This window comes from Cyprinodon tularosa, unplaced genomic scaffold (genome assembly GCF_016077235.1).
Source record: "Cyprinodon tularosa strain WSP-4 unplaced genomic scaffold, ASM1607723v1 ctg540, whole genome shotgun sequence".
Taxonomy (NCBI): Eukaryota; Metazoa; Chordata; class Actinopteri; order Cyprinodontiformes; family Cyprinodontidae; genus Cyprinodon; species Cyprinodon tularosa.
Genome location: NW_024039275.1, coordinates 160,560 through 178,191, shown reverse-complemented (window position 1 = coordinate 178,191; position 17,632 = coordinate 160,560). Strand labels below are relative to the sequence as shown.

Sequence of the window (17,632 nt, the reverse complement as noted above, 5' to 3'; positions counted from 1 at the left end):
CAACCTCTCATAAATCTATGCCTGCCCAATGTCAACTGTTATTAGCTGATCTCCTCCCCCTCCTTTTCCTAATGCAGGGCTCACCCATCTCAGTGTCTTCACACACTCTCACTCCATATTCCCAATTTCTCACACTAAAAAATGACAGACATTAAAACTCAACTTCATTCCACTTATTTATGTATAAAAAATACCATGGTGATCAAATTACAGTCTGAGTTTTTATACAACCTTAGTGCTCACACACGAGGACATGCCACCTATTCACTGTGTCAGATATTGAAAAAAGACAGTTGTTACGAGGTATGTCATTTTAATTTTTATCTTATCTCATCTGGACTAGGATAATTCTCTTTGTAAATCATTGAAGATTTTAAGTTCTTGGGAAAATATGAATAAAAAATACAGCAGCTTGCTTAAATTCTGTGAAGTCTGGGTGTAGGGTCAGGTCAAATGGAGTGTTTTCTCTTTACCTGGTGCTTTTTTGGTCCCAGTTTTAGTCCATGTTTTGCTCGCAAGTTAAATAATTATTGCTCAGTCTAGTTTGATAATCTCCCTTTGGAATCTAGGAGTAATTAAACAAACACTAATATTTTAATTCTTAAAGCTTTCAGATTTGCCTCTCAAACCCATAGAAGCTCCACAAAAAGAAAAATAATCATTGCATTTAATTTTTCAAAAGATCAGCCACCCAAGAAACGACCAGCCACATCCAGAGAGGATGTGCAGAACAGCTCAGTTATCCTGGATTCGTAGAGGAGAAACCACAGGGATGTTCTTCTTTTTTTATTACTTATCTATTCATTTATCTTTATTTTGGTTCATTGAATATGTTTAAAAACTTAATTTCCATCACACCTTCCAAACTGAAACATCCAGAGAAGTGCCGTCTCCTGGCATTGTGAGTTTTTATAAAATCTACAGCCTCCTAGAAGGTCGGAACTGTTTAGCTGTTTTGTCAATTATAAGAAAAACTAATAACATAATGAATAAAGCTTTTTAATCCTTAGCCTATTACCAAATACTCATACACAGTGTAGTTTGCATGGGATTCAATTGCACTGGTTCCTGTATCAGTGCCAGTAATCTAGTAATAGCTTATTAGTTTCCCATTGTTTAATTCACTTGAAATGCAGAGAATAATTAATGAGCAGAGTTTTGAAAATCTTAGTTTAAGGTATATTTAAGATGCAAGTATTTTAGTAGGACCCTTTCTGCTTTACTTCAATTCTCTAAAAATCACCAGAATGTAGAAAATAATGTATACTGTGAAAAAAATGTTCCACATAACTACAGACCACTTATTGTTAAATTCCACATTTTGCCACTTTGTTTTAGTTAAATCCTCTGAGAACCTGCAACCTATAGCTGCACCAGTCCTCATCTAACCCTGGGCTGCATGTCCAAATTATTTAAAAATCTCATCCCAAGGTTTGGTGAAAAGTTGGCAGCCCTGTTAATGACATTTTCTCTTTTAGTTAGATAGATAGATAGATAGATAGATAGATAGATAGATAGATAGATAGATAGATAGATAGATAGATAGATAGATAGATAGATAGATAGATGATAGATAGATAGATAGATAGATAGATAGATAGATAGATAGATAGATTCCTCTGTTAATGAGGGGGAGACCAATGTAGGAATTGTCAACAACCATCATATATAACGTATTTTATCATAGTAATAATCTGTCACCAACACAAATGTCCTTTAAACGTCCCCGGCTTAGGCCGACCCCCACTTCCATCCAGAAATATGGCGCAGGACCTGAACTTTAACCTCGGATATTTTTCCAGCCTCGTTCATCTGTTCGACAAACTGCAAATCCATCACTTAAACTTCTCGCGATAAACGACCTTGATATATAAGAAACAGCTAAGGGGGTGCTCAGTCCACTTGGTGGGGTGTACGGTTTCCCTTGAGGAGCTTGGGTCGAGATTTGGAACAGCTAAGTGAAGAGGGGAGACTGAAAACAACCAGCCATGTCGGACGCGGTGGTCAGTTTTATGAAGGACTTTTTGGCCGGTGGCATCGCCGCTGCCATCTCCAAAACAGCTGTTGCTCCCATTGAGAGAGTCAAACTGCTGCTGCAGGTAACCAGACTGGACCAGCTGTGAGTTGCGCTGTTAATTGTGCATAAAGTGTGTGTAATTGGTGCATTACTGACAACCTATTCATGTGGAAATCACGTTAAAAGATGAAAAGTTCCATTATGCACGATGATGGTTCATATGATCTCGTGCGTAATGGCACATGGCACGTGATTGGATCAACGTGGAGATCCTTTTACGCACAGGTCTGAGGGATGGTGGGAAGGTATAATGGTGTTGGATCAGAATAAAACAGTTACATTATTTGTCCATGATGTTATTTGAATATTTTTTACTTAGATTGAATGTACTTTTTGAACACATGCTCGTAATATGACGTGGAAAAGAATTGCTAAAATTAACCTAAAAGATGTAATCCAATACGCAGGGAAGTTTCAAGTGACTGGGATTTGCCTTTTAGACTACTGGGCAAACTAAAGTAGATAATCCCTGGGAGCTGAGGGAAATTCAGTGTCTCTGTTGAATAAAAAGGTTGAAATAAAGATTTTTTCCTGAAAACACACCAGGTGTAAACCCCTCTTGTTTATTCTCATTTAGGTGCAGCATGCCAGCAAACAGATCACAGCTGAAATGCAGTACAAAGGAATCATGGACTGTGTTGTTAGAATCCCGAAGGAACAGGGCTTCCTGTCCTTTTGGAGAGGCAACCTGGCCAACGTCATCCGTTACTTCCCCACCCAAGCCCTCAACTTCGCTTTCAAAGACAAGTACAAGAAGATCTTCCTCGGTGGCGTGGATCAGAAGAAACAGTTCTGGCGTTACTTCGCCGGAAACCTGGCGTCCGGTGGTGCTGCTGGGGCCACTTCGCTTTGCTTCGTCTATCCGCTCGACTTCGCCAGGACGAGGCTGGCTGCTGACATCGGCAAGGGTACCGCAGAGAGGGAGTTTACCGGACTGGGTAACTGCATTACCAAGATATATAAAACAGATGGCCTCAAGGGTCTGTACCTGGGCTTCAATGTATCGGTGCAGGGCATCATCATCTACAGAGCGGCTTATTTCGGATGCTTCGACACAGCAAAAGGTGCACAAACCAACCATCAACCAGTGAAATGCCTCCATCTGCTGTATATGTGCATTTGTAATGCCTTAACTTCCCTCCTACAGGCATGCTGCCAGATCCCAAGAACACACACATCTTTGTCAGCTGGATGATTGCTCAGACTGTTACAGCTGCAGCAGGCCTGGTTTCCTATCCCTTCGACACCGTCAGACGTCGCATGATGATGCAGTCCGGGCGTAAAGGAGGTGAGTTTCTCCCTGCTTGCAGCAGTTATTGAATCAATGACCAATTCGAGATATTAATGTCGATGTTTAAATCTCCTCCCAGCTGATATCATGTACAAGGGCACAATCGACTGCTGGAAGAAGATCTTTAAAGATGAGGGAGGAAAGGCCTTCTTTAAGGGGGCATGGTCCAATGTGATCAGAGGCATGGGTGGCGCCTTTGTGCTGGTGCTCTATGATGAGATCAAGAAGTTCACCGTCTAAGAAGACACTCCCAACCCCTCAAGGAAACCCCTACACTTTATTAGTCTTATTTTTTTTGTGATATGGTCACACCGACCTGGTGAATTAGGAATCTGGGTTTGTAGGCTACCTCTTCTGTGCAGCAGCTATGAGGGGGCAGTGGATCGGTGTACCTGACCTGGGTTTACGCTTCATTGCACGTGTATATAAAAACCATCAACCATATACTAAAAGGATGTCTTTTAGTTTTAACAGCTGGTGTACATGATGTGATGAGACAGACTATAATACAGGCCAAATGCTTCTCCTGTTAGAGTAAAGGAGCAGTGGAGGCCCCTATGATATGCTGTGACTACTCTGACCCTTGTATTCCACCTCACACATTAATTTATTAAGAATAAAGACTGTCTATAATCCAGACTCTGTTGTCGTGACGATCATTGCTTTAGCTAACATGTTTGGCTTTCATTAATCGCTGTGTTAATGGGTAAACCTGACTAATAGAACCTCGTAATTAGTTAAAAACAAAAAAAACAACATAACATTAAAATAAGGTCCAAAAAGAGCAGCCCTTACAAATACAACATTACATTTACAAGCTTATTTAATTGTTGATATACCATTATGTCGCTAATGTGAAGACTAAGAAAATTGACCAATTGATCACTCACTCACTTCTTTGAATCTTTTATAGAACCACCTATTGTTTCAGCTACAGCTGAAAATCTTTTTAGGTTATCTTTCTACAAACTATACGTCTTCTTTCTTAGCTGAACAAGACGAGCATCCCCACATCATGATTGCGCTACCTTCGTGTTTGAATGTAGGAAATATGCAGTGTCAGGTGGACTGCTTTACAAACTATCCCTTAACTGTATTCCTGACCAGTCATGTTGTTCTTGATGTTCCTAATGATGGAAACCAAGGACAACATGGTAGAGGACTTCTCAAAGTGGCTTTTTTTGCTCGATCATATACAATTACAATAAAACATACCAACATATTTCTAATTTTCATGTTCTATCAGAATTAAAACCTTCAGATGATGCTGTATCCCAAAAACAACATAACAGCTATGTGATGCTCCATACATCTTATAGCTTTATGTCATCTTTTTACTACAGCCTGAAAAAAGAAAAATGTGTGACATATTTATTGGCTTTCAAACAATCATTTGGTAGAATAAAAAAACAAACAAAAAAACATCACATCTGTAAACAACATCCACTCCTTTTTCCGTTCAGATATTAAACAGCAGCAACATTAAAGTGAAGTGACAACTTACATGTTGAAGCCAAAATATCTGCTGCAAAAGTGATTGTATTTAAAGGTTAAACTAAGGTAATAATTTAAATGGCTTTGATATCAAAGCATAAACTGCAGCATAACTGAACAAAAAAAGAAAGCAAACAATAGAGCAGCTTTATTAAACAATATAAAAGCTAAAATGTCCTAAGCTTTGCAGCATATAAATTAATCAACATCAAATGGCAGGTAATGTGCTTTGAAAGAACCAAGATGCTCTTTATTAGATGAGTTTTTAACACCAGGCAGGACGACTTGAGCTCAGTTTGCTTGAGCTGGGAGCAGATGTTGAACTGGAATTAGGGTGAGCAGCCCTGGAGCTGAGTGCCGTGGAACTCCTTAATGCTGGGAGAGAGAAAGAGGAACCCTTTTAGCTCATTTAGACATAAACAGTTATCGTTTTCAGCACAAACATTTCTACAAGTGAGTTATATAGTCTGCAAGATTCAGAAAGTGTATTTAATCCTCATTGAGATATGATTTCTTGCACTATAATAAGATAGAGATGATCAAAATTAAAAAGCTATGAAACAGTAGGAAAATTAGCATGAAACAAGTGACTGATAAATGAACAAGTGATTCCCAGTAAGAGCTTGCAGCTGCTCCAAACGGCTTTAATGTCCTCTCTTTGAGGTAATTAAATCTCTGCAGCCATCTGGATGCAGCAGCTCAGATGTATCATAAAACCTGCAGCTTGACTTTATGAAGACTGCTGATGATCCTCCTTTTCTCTGATTTAAAATCAACAATCCCCATGAGCACCGCATGCAACAAAAAAGTGGACCTACAAAGTATTAACTGCAGACTTAATGTCCACCACATGCTTTATTTCTTTCTATGGGCGAAAAAGTTGTCATTAAATAGTTAAACACACTGATCATGATCAGCTATGAAGAAATTTACCAGAGGATGTATTTCTGGTCCTACTGCAAGAGATCCTAGAGGCAGGATATGACGAAGCACCCACATATCCCTTCAGGCGCTGGTGGTCTGCCAGAAGTTTGGTTCGGCTAAGCCAAGGTGAGGGTTTGGTGGACTCTAGCTTCTTAAGAAGAGCCTGTAAGAAACAACAAGACCTTTATTCACTAACATCCTGCTAATAAATAGGCATTAATTATTTACACTAAACATTCTAAAAAGCGAGGGTGTTGGTGTCTTTAAATATACATTTAGCTCCTCTAGTTTAACCTATATGGAATAAGAGGTTTTATAGTTTTTTATCTATTTCACGTTTACTAGCATTAACATCTACATTAAAAGTTCCTCCAAAAAAAACATATTTGGGCAAATTATTGACCATTATCATATATATATATATATATATATATATATATATATATATATATATATATATATATATATATATATATATACACACAAATAAAAAGCATTAATTTTGCTCCAACATGGTTAAGCGAGAATAGTTTGGTTTGTTTTCATTATACGTAAATCAAATTAGATTTGACAAATAAAAAGGTAGGATGAATAATTTGCCCTGTATAAAAATTATTTGGACTCAAACTTGTTTAATAATATTAGCTTTTAAAAAAAAAAAAAAAAAAAAAACTGTCTGTAGAAAAATGCATATACAGTAAAAAGTCCACACATGTAATATGCGCAAATTGAGTACCACAGGGTCCCAGTATATTGCACACACGAGAGTTTACTCTTTCTCTCTCTCTTAAGGTTTATTTATTTCAATTAAATACACCTTAACTGTAATAAGTAATGAGATTTATTATTATTACTGTATGGTTTTATAAGTTTTATTCACTCAATGGCCTTAAAATATATTGATCTCTTCAGAAGCTCCTTAAAGTTAATATACCAGTTGCATTTTTAGTCCTTTATAAATGTTACATGTGTGATGTTCAGGGGAAAACACTGATCACACGGCAGATTCAATTACTCCTCTCTAAGAATAGAGGAGGCAAAGAGCACTCCTCACAAGATGGAGTTTGGAGAGAACAGTTAGTCCAAAAAATGACTAAAACTCCTCCTATATTGACAACCTTTGTCATCTTTAATCAATAACTAATATAACCTTTAATCAACACATGGAATAAAAGCATTAAACAAAAAAAATAAAGGGGATTATCACCGCAGCACACCATTAGCTGCCAGCTACTAATTTCTCTGTTTCCAGACAGATTCAGTAGCAGTGCCAATAATGTTAATTTGATTTAAATGCTAAATACTATAGTTAAAAGATGAAATATGAAGGGACTGGATACATCTGCAGTCTGAAAGGTCTCATAACGTGTCTCAGCAGCTCCGCTGCAAGCTGCCACCTGCTGCCATCTGTCATAGTTCATCAGTATCTGCTTTCAGGGGTCCCCATTTATGGAGGCAGACATCTTTGAACTACGGAAGCACAGAGCTGACAAACTAGTTACTGTAGAGAACGACATTACACTTGAATGTGAATCCAGCAAGTTAGGCCTGTGTAAAATGTATATACTGCACAGACTAATTAAAATCTCTAATACGATCTATGCAAACAAACCTTGTCATCAGTCAACAGAATAGGTGATGCGGATGTTGGGAAAGCTGCAGTCTGACCATTAGATATTGCTGACAATTGTGATAAAAAAAATAAAAAAAAAGAGAACAAAAAACGAAACCGGTTCACCCTCTAAAAGGAAGCATTTCTATTGGTTTCATGTTATAGGAAACTAACCTGCAATACTTTAAGATAAAACAATGAATAAACCTTTCAGTACAATAAAACATGCTTTGTTATTTAATGCTAAAGCCACAATAACTAATGATCAACACGAGACAACAGAAAGCTTAGACATTTTTTAGCTGCATCAGGCCGTCTATTCTGATTCTATAAATAAAATCAAACTGAAATTCCATCAAATTTGAAGACAACAATATAAATTTAGGAGAGAATCAACACAGAGAGGCATAAAATAATTACATCTAAGGCTCCGAGATTAACTCTGAGTGGAATCAATGACCAGCCTCTATGAGAAAATAAACACTAAGAGAATGCTGTCATAGTAAACCTGCTGCAAATCAAAGGCCTTCCCAAATCTAGTCTGGCAGGAAACAAGTTGCCGCCCATGTGTAGGGCCCTATAAAATCCGTTTTATATTTTCCCAAATTCCGTTTAATTTTTTCCCAAATTCCGCTTGTTTTGGTTTTAATTTTTGAAAATTCCGCTTTTTACGTTTTATGTATGAATTTCTGCGCTTCCAGTCAATGGAATGTTGACAAAATTTGCAAAACAATTGTTCACCTGACACGTAAAAGTATCGAGGGAACTGCTCAGCTCTGTACTCAGGGCTTAGCGCCGTGTTTCTCAACTTTTTCGCTGAAAGTGGAGCTGTGGAGAGCCGCTTCGCCATTTTTTCAATGTTTTGATGGGGGATGGTGAGCGGAAATGATGGAGCGGGAGGGGTTGTGTCGACCAGATTTGCGTCCCCTGGTGTGCATTTCCTCCGACGTACGTTCTTCTCCCACACAAAAACAGAATTTCATTTCAATTGTAGAAATTCCGCGTTTACACTAGATTCCGCATTCATTTGCCAGTTCCCCGATTCCGTGATCGCGGAAATTATAGGGCCCTAAATGTGAAAAGACAACAGGATAATACAGTCCCCAGTTAAGGCCACAACCTCCCTCTTACACAGTGGAGAGATAGAATTAGAAAAGTCTAGATTATGGAAAAAGCAACATCAAGACCACAATTTAAGATTGAGACCTTTGAAACAAAAAGGTAGCCTAGTAAACTGACCCCAACTGACTGTGTTTTGAATTTTTGGATGAAAAGCGGGTGGAGTTTTGAGGGTGTGACAACAAAGCTGCGCGACACTGGAGAAAGCACAAGGAAGATGGCAACAACTATTGAACAGTAGCATGCTCTGCGGCAGCAGCAGCTTTCAATGGAGCGCTCTATTGAAAGTTAAAAGTTCTCTTTTCTGTTGCTGTAGTTCAATAAAAGTACATTTTAAGATCATTTGAGGCCAGAATATTATACTTTAAAGTGTCACTATATGGTCCATTTAGCGATTTAATGCAGAATTAAAAAAACAATTTCCAAAGTTGAGAGGACCGCGGCAACCAGTGGAGCTCTGAGGCTAACGGCAGCCAGGGCTAACCGCAGCCCGTCTGCAGTGGCCCTGTCTTGGCATAGTCATGTGTGAAGGAACGCTGGCTCTGATGGCGATTTCTGACTCAGCTTTGGAATCAGTTTTGGAAGCATTAGGCTTGAGGTTTTCGTGGAAATGTGAGCAGGAAGAGGCTTTACGCTCATTAGTTTTTAAGAAGGACGTATTCGCAGTTTTACAGACACAATGTTTGTTGAAAAGCCTCAAAAGCAAAATTTAAAGGGGGTCTTAAATTGTGTAAAAAAATTTTTTAAATAAAATATTTTTTTGTCACTAAATGTTTTTGTAATGATCTCAGAATATTGGACCCAGAACAGCGAACAGCGAGACAGGCAGTGGTAAAGTTCAAAGCGTTTATTTAATAACAGGTGCGCAGGGCTGCTCGTCTGCTGCGGGGCGGATCTCTGATTCAAATTTCAGTTCGTTCACGGAGAACATCAGAATCCCGGAGGGTTTGACCGCAGTTGCAGCGGGCTTTGCCCCCCAGAGTTCCTAGAGAGCGAGCGGAGCTCGTTCCTAGAGAGTTCCTGGGCGAGCGCCAGCCAACGCCGAGCAGCAACAGTCCAGAAGGGAAATCCAAGGCCGAAGTCAGAAGACAGTTCCAGGTTCAGAAGCCGGTAGAATCCAGAACCAGATACCACAAACAGAGCAGACAGGGGCAAGGCAAAACTCGAGATCCTCAGGGCAGAAACTGGTCACAATCGGGAATACAGACAGACTAAAGATTGCTAGGTAACGTCTCACAAAAACACACGAATAACCTGGCGCTGATGGGAGGCAAGCACACAACCTAAATAGGGGAAGAACCAGGTTGAAATGATCGGCGATAATCAGCCGCAGAACCAGTTAGACAGGGGAGAAAGGAGCAAAGGAAAAAACCAAACCATCAGCGCCAAGATTATGACAGTTTTTAAGCTCAACATGTCCAGTATTTAAAATTCAAAACATTTATTCACAAATATGTTCTGTTTTTTGCCAAGTGCAGCCAGCCAATCCTGCTCGCGTATGCAAATTAGCCATGTGCTTTTCCGCAGTTAATAACACGGGCAACGCGGAACAGATTGCGCAAAGACAGCAGGTCTTCACTCCTGTTTGTGGACATCAACGGACCTCCTCTGGACAAATTCAACCCAGTTTCATTTGTCAGAAACTGGATTAAAGCAGGACATGTACGTGCATGAAAGAGAGAGACAGACAAAGAGACAGACAGACAGACAGTCTTTCTGCGTGCGTGTGTTTTCATAGACTGACTGTCTGTTCAGGCTCTTGCCCGCTGCACCAGATTCACAGAAAGCTTCATCCACCAAGCTGTCAGGAAGCTGAGCCCCCCCCAAAAAAAATCACCCCAGACAAACTGTCTCCTGCACTACTATTTACTATATTTATTTACTGTTCTTTTGCACTGTTGTTACTGTTACAAATACTATATTATATGGTATTTGTAACAGTAATTATATAATAATAATAATAATTATTATTATTGTTATTATTGTTATTATTTTTTTTATTTTTCTGCTGGCATTACCATCTGCCTTTTTGCACTAGCATAAGTATTGCATATTTTATATTATTGTACATTTTATATTTTATTGTGAAACTGAATGTTTAAATTTTAGTATTAGGAACTGATCTTATCTGTTGTGCCTGTGCACTTTATCTGTTTCACTGTTGGTGCATGAGAAACATCCTCTTGAGTCCTTGTGTGTCTGGTGAATGTAAAGAATTGACATTAAAGCTGACTTTGAAATGTTATAGGCCTACTGCATATTGAGAAAATTTAGATCGGTATTGCGCAACAATCGGGAGATGGGGACCCCCCCAAATAATCACAGGTATTTCGCACACTGATGGAGACCTATAACTAAATTCACATTGTAACCTTGACACCTCTATTTATTAATTTATTTGCCTTTGTACTTTTTAAATTTATTATGTATTATTATTACTGGGTACTTTTTTTACTTTAGACTTTATTTTCATTATCAGGGTTCCTACAGCATAAGGCAAGTTAAATTCAAGACTTTTTAATGCCACCTGAAATAAAAATCTAAGACCAAATTCACAAGAAACAGAAGAAAAACTTAACCCAACTTAACCCAAAGGTTTATTATAACATAAACCACTGCACTAATGTTTCAAATTTTGAAAAGTTTCCCATACAGGTAGAAAGCTAAAAACACACAAATGACAGATATATTTTAACAATTATTTAACTGAATTCACAAACTTTGTTTTGGCAGGGAACAAAACAAATCAGTTTTAAAGCCACAACATAACCAGTGCTAAGACTTTTTTGCAGCTATTTTTCTTTGTATCGTTTTCTTAGTATGTTTGATTTGGTGATAAGTGGAGGTGTTGCAGAGACAAGGGTGAAACAAAACTGAGAAATACCGGCTGTTTCTCGGTAACTCGATTTTGATGCTTTGTGTTTCGCGCTTCGCATGTGACTCCACTACCTTAATTCCCTTCATTCCAAGCTTGAATCACTTCTTGCACAAAATACACTGTGCCTAATGTGTGTTCTCTGATACTGGTTTTAACCATGGAGAAAACTCTTGGCTGGAGCCAATTTTCGTTACATTTACACTTGCTCATATTTTCCAGACAAAAGGTAAATGGCGCATTTCCCAAATGTCCCGGCCGTAGCCCCGTTTTTATCGGTTCCGCTATCGCGACGGAACAAATAATGGCAAGCCATTATTGTTTTTAAATAAAAAAAAAAGGTAAATTTTAAAGTTTTATTTAGATTACAAAAATAAATCATAATAAAAATAATCCTATTTATGATGTTTTAAAAATTAAGACCTACGAAAGACTGATGAAAGACATTTTAATACCAATTAATTCCTTAGTTTTATTTTGAAGAATTCAATGCCTTTTAAGACTTTCTAAGGACCCGCGGGAACCCTGATTATGTCTACTATTGTCCTTTTCACTGCAATCATTGTGATTTATATATCCATGGATGCTTTTAATGAGTATATGTTTCTCTTAATGGGGCTAATGTCTGAAGGAAAAGTGTCTCTGTTTGACTGTCTACTCCATCTATAATCCCTAAATAACGTTTGGCAGAGCTGGAAATTTAACAGCCTGTTTGCTTGGCGCAGGTGGAATGTCTGAAAGAATTGGAGTAAATAAGATGCTAAGGACCCAGCTACAGACACTCTCACACATTCATGGTATTCTCTGAAGATCTCAACAGCCCTTTCTCTTTGCTAACCTCCTCCAATTGTATCAGTTCATTTATTTAGGACCACTTGCAACCATCTGGAGTGCATGAGGCATCTAAGGAATTCAAAGGAAGCTATTTGTCTGATGCTGATCTTCGTATTTAAAAGAGAAAATGCAAGGAAACCCCTTTTGCTTTATTTTATCAAATATCTTGTTCTCCTCCTCATCCACCAAAAACGTTTTTAACAATCTGGTGAAATATTTCACAAGTTTAATTTGATGTTAATAATGGAAACAGAAAATGTCAGTTACTAAAATTTAAATTTAAGCCATCCAATTAATGCGGAATGAGGGGAATAAGTACCAAACAGTCAATGTTAAACAACTCACCAGGTTCTCCTCGTCGATGCGGCGCTGTTTACGCTGCCGGTTTAGCGCGCTGTGTGGAAGGTAAACCACTGGTGATATATTGGGCTCATTAATTTTCTTCCTTGCCTTTTTTTCCAATCTGATCCCTGAATAAGCATTTGAAATCCTCTGAAGAAGTCGTTGGTTCTCAAGATCTATGCGTTGGACCTCGGTTCTGGAAAAGGTGTAGTTCTTCCCGGGCCTTCTTATTGGACTTTGGAGCACCAGCTTCTTCTCAAGTTGACTTTCCAACCTAAATGAGCCTGAGTGAGAGCAAGAGCATCAGTCCAGCTGGTGTTCCTTCATCTTTAATAATAAGGATTCTTCAAATATAAAATAATGGCAATAATTAAGGAAAACAAAAATACTAAACTAATATGTCAAGAAGCGCAGTCTTTAGTCACACAGCCCATTTTTACATTTGTCATGGTACAACAAAAAGTTGAATATTTTAGAGTTTAATTTATTAAAAGTCTAAACAGATTTGTGGAAAATAAGATCCGTCCTGTTTTTTACTTATTTTTTAATAAACAGATATCTGTAAACAATGGATTGCATTTATACTTGCCCGCTTATTTCACATACCTCTTAATAAAATGACTAAAGAAAATGGCTGAAACTATTAACTGTGGTTGAACAATTATTGAAATAATAACTGAAGTATTCAGACTCTTGGGAGAAAAAAAGCTGAAATGTGTAAATTGAATCATTTATAAAGCAAACAGTTATTTGTGCACTTCACTGATCTCACCGATCTAGAGGAGGAGTTTTAAAAAAGCCAGACAATGTTGGTGTGCACTTAGCCAGAAGCAGACAGGATCAAGAGGGCAGTCGTTTCAAATAAGACCTAAAACACCATTCCCATCATCAAACACGGTGGTGGCAGCACATGCTGCAGGGACTGTTGATCCAAATCTGTTTCTATCTAAAGGTTCTGAGACAGTGATGTTTTCTCTTCCCTCCAAAGTAAAGAGATAAACTAACCTTGACAGAACCAAGTATGTATCATTTTTATGTGAAATCCGACAGCTGTTGAACCATGTCTCCATTTTGTACATCTGCCTTAAAAATAAATCAGAGAAAAAGAAGGAATAGTCTCTCTTACTCACATTCATACCCATCTGTATTCAGGTCTGCCTCTTGTGAACCAGGTTCAGGAGAGAAGGGGGGGGTCACCTCTGACACCAAGCTTGACTCATCTGTACTCCAGTTGGGCAAATCCTGGGATTCAGCTGGGCCTCTAGCTTTACGCCGTACAGACTTGATAGGTTTGGAGTGTGAATTACCACTCTGAGTGCTGCAACAACTCTCAGAGTCTATGTTGGCCTCCTTTGAAACAGAAGCTACATTTTTGGATTTCTTTCTAAGAAACTTTGGATTCTTCTTTCTTGACTCGGCAGTGAATGCTAAGGCACCTTTGCCTGTTTCTGTTACGCTCTGGTTTTCCTCTGCGTTTGGCATGTTTGCCAGCAAAGCCAGAAAAGCCCCGCTGGGTCTTTTAGAGTGAGGATTTGAGCCTTCATGTTTGGCTTCATTTGGGTAAGATGATACATCAGATTTCTGGCCCGTCTTGTTTATTTCCACTTGTCTCAAGTGCGTCCCTGTTCTTTCATTCCCCGGGGAAAGTTCAACAGCAAGATGTTCAGGAGGTTTTGCAGGTTCCCAGTTATGTGTGCCTGGGTTCTGCTTTTCCCCCTTCAAGTCCTCCTCTATTGTTTTCTGTCCAACATTGCTGTCGTCGTGGCAATCACTGTCAAAAAAGCTGTGATCCACCTCACCTTCTAGCTCATCAGGGTTCAACATAACAGCCCTCTCTCATGGACAGAACCTGCAAGATATTACAGGAACAAATAAATAATAAATTCAGGTTTGAAAAACATGAGGAATTGGTAAGCACGCTTTAGCCAAAGCAGGTGCCATGATAAGTGCTGTCCGTGTAGCGATGGCAACAAAGACGCGGTAGGAAAAGAAGCTTTTATGCTTCCTATCATAGTTCCTTCAGCAAAGGGAGCTTGTGAGGTCACTCACTGGTGCTAAAGAGCTACAAGGTATCCATCAAGCCTATATGCAGCATTTAGACACAGATCACCTCAGGAAAATAACAAAAAGACATTATTGCTTCACATGACATATTATTGTAAGAACTTGTGTTTTGGTTTTCATTAAATTTTTCTACACCAGATTTCTTCTAATCCAGTACAAGCACTGATATTTTAGAACTTGTCGGTACTAAGTATCGATACAAGTGCTATCCTTTGTCCAATAGAAAATGTTTGATCTTATTTTTTTTTTCAAATGCTAAGTTGACAAATTCAGACTTTTACCTTGGATCCAGTACAGCTTAGCTGCAGTATAGGGGGCTTTTTCCAACAGGGAAGAGCGTTTCGATAGCTGCAGCTCGGGCAACCTTATAGAAGTGGTATCGGTTCAGAGTATCAAGTTGTTTGTACGAGTACAACTACTTGGCACTTGTATTTGGTCCAATAATAATATCAGTATAAGTATCAGTGCATCCATTGTTTTTATAATAGAGAGCTTCTTCCTTTTGTTAATTTCTTGTAGCTTCTTTTTCCAGAAGGCTGCAGTCCTAGATTTTGACAAGCATCATCCCTTTAAGTGTTTCAGTCAATCAGAAGCTCCTTCCCTTCCCTATGATAAGAGTTCATACTGTAAAAACCCTTTGGTGGGGTTTAACAGTACAAATATATATATATATATATTTAATTCAGCAACAATTAGATGAAATCAGACACGGCCAGTGTATCCAGAGTTCTTCAGGTTCGCTGTAAAACAGGAGATACTTCCTGCATACATCTATTAACATCGACAACAGATTGTTAAAAAAAAAAAAAATCCCTTTATATCCCTTTGACCTCAGTAAAATATTTCTGAATCATCGCTGTTAACCAGTTAAGTCATTTTTGATTAAATATAAAAAGGATATTGATACCACCTGCACTTTCTGTGTCAGTTACTCTGAGTCTGTCTCTCACCTGTTTTGGTGCTGCGAGTACACCAGGCGTCCATGGCAAGGTATTTGTCACTAAAATCTGGACAATATTTCCGACAAAAAATTTGAGCTTTAAATTAAGGATGTTTTATTTGGATTTACAGAATAAAAAAAGAACTCTCTGACCATTTATTTTTATGTAATCTGTTGCTTCTCTTGGCCAAATTTGTTATCCATAAATGTAAAATTACTATGACTAAACCCTCATGTATTTCTTTCTTAAAGGAAGCAACTACATTATCCTCTTCCAATAACAAAAAAGGCTGTTAAAACTTTATCTCTATGCTCAAAATTCAAAATATTTATGTAATCCCCTTATATCCTTCTATGTCTTCAGTTTACTATTTTTACGTTTATTCAGTTATTTTTTTAATTTATTATTACTATTTTTGTTCAAAACCCTGAAGATTGTTCTTTGGAAATTGTACTTATATCTTCTTGTAGTACAAAATTCTTAATAGTTTTAAAAAACAAAGAAGTATTACTGAATTGAGCTCTGTGGATCTTGCTGAAAAACTGCTGCCTTTCAGGTTCGGGATATTTGTGGGAAAAATCAGCTTTGAGAGAAACGATTTGAAGAGTTGAGAGAACTTAAAAACACACACATTTTAACCTCACGTCACTTGGCGTTTCCAGACGTTAAACTGTTGTTATCATAGTCACAGCAGGGTGGAATAATTCAATTACATTTTGTTATTTATATTAGAAAAATGCTAAAAGTCGGTATCTAAACTCCGGGAAACACACGACGGTTGGCAGACATAACTGAAGCTAAGCCGGACACGGGCTGTACCGTAACAGGGTTTTTTCCTCTTCAATGGAGACTCGCATGTGTTCAGGTCTGAGCTGTAGAGAAAGCAGACGGCCTGGGTTTTAAGAAAACAAACACCTTTTGCTTCTGAAAACACAAAGTCAACAGGGCACGAAGACACATAAACAGAGGACGCAGCTAGTAGCTACGTGATGACGTTCCCTGGTAACGGTTACGCTGTGACCGGAACTATGGTTTGAAATTCAAAATAAAACCAATGCAAAAAAAAAAAAAAAAAAAAAATGATAAACTGAAAGGAAAAATGCTGTTAAAATATTCTATGCATGGTTAGAATAGAATAGATATCTAATGAAGAGAAAGAAAAAATGTAATGATTTTTACATTTTATTTCAGAATAATATGGGAAAATTCTGAATTGTGGGATTAAATTCAGAATTCTGAGATTAAAGTCAGAATTCTTACTTATATATATATATATATATATATATATATATATATATATATATATATATATATATAAAATTTTTAAATCAGTTAACTCTTTTTTTTTTTTCAGTGGCCCTAATCCTCCTCCGTAGTTATCATTTAAATGTTTTTTCTTTTTAGATAATGGGTCAATAAGGCTATATTTGTGTTAAGAACAAATGTTGTCTAGGATATTTTTTCCCGTTTTAAAAATCTGTGCAAGATGTTTCTGTCTACCATGATGCTATATTCATACCTGATAAACAAATTTAGAAAAAGTACTGACCATTTTCTCCAATGTCTTAGAAAAGCTTTATAAAAGACATGTGGAATTGCTCTACTGAATACACTGAAATCAGACCTTCCTTAAAAGGGTTTAAATAAATATTAATAAAAACATGATATACAAAACACTAGTATTTTTTTCCTCTAATAAATCCATCCCCCCCAGAGAACATCGGGAGCATCTTATTCAGCAATAAAGGTAATTATCTGACGTAACGTCCCCTGAAGTCGGACATTGTCGTGGTTCTACTCTTTATTAAACACTAATGTGATGCATGGTCATGAGCTACCAATGTGCTATGTCAACTGCACTTAGGGCAATCTGCGCATTAAACCTGACGGACGACCATCATAGAAAAAAAACCAAAGACATAAGGTAGAGATGGCGACTAACTGAAGGACATTTTTGCATCAGGTTCAAAGCTCTTAGAAATGGAACTCTGATTGAACAAGGAAATTTTCCATCATCTATCGCTTGTCTGTCAAGGAGGCCGGCCCATCAACAGTCTAC

The 17,632-nt window shown here is 37.9% G+C and overlaps 2 protein-coding genes across 2 annotated transcripts; one reads left to right on the top strand and one right to left on the bottom strand.

Annotated features, from left to right (window-relative positions):
• The first annotated feature begins 1,889 nt into the window (after positions 1-1,889).
• Positions 1,890-4,007, top strand: slc25a4 (solute carrier family 25 member 4). Its single transcript, XM_038304762.1, has 4 exons — positions 1,890-2,099; positions 2,655-3,141; positions 3,225-3,365; positions 3,448-4,007. The coding sequence occupies exons 1-4, from the start codon at positions 1,989-1,991 to the stop codon at positions 3,606-3,608; spliced, it is 900 nt and encodes a 299-aa protein (XP_038160690.1). The 5' UTR covers positions 1,890-1,988; the 3' UTR covers positions 3,609-4,007.
• A 581-nt stretch (positions 4,008-4,588) lies between these two features.
• cfap97 (cilia and flagella associated protein 97) lies at positions 4,589-16,580 on the bottom strand. Its single transcript, XM_038304761.1, has 5 exons — positions 16,393-16,580; positions 13,699-14,417; positions 12,572-12,852; positions 5,796-5,949; positions 4,589-5,237 (listed from the first exon to the last, which is right to left on the bottom strand). The coding sequence occupies exons 2-5, from the start codon at positions 14,390-14,392 to the stop codon at positions 5,128-5,130; spliced, it is 1,239 nt and encodes a 412-aa protein (XP_038160689.1). The 5' UTR covers positions 14,393-14,417; positions 16,393-16,580; the 3' UTR covers positions 4,589-5,127.
• Between the last annotated feature and the right edge of the window lie 1,052 nt (positions 16,581-17,632).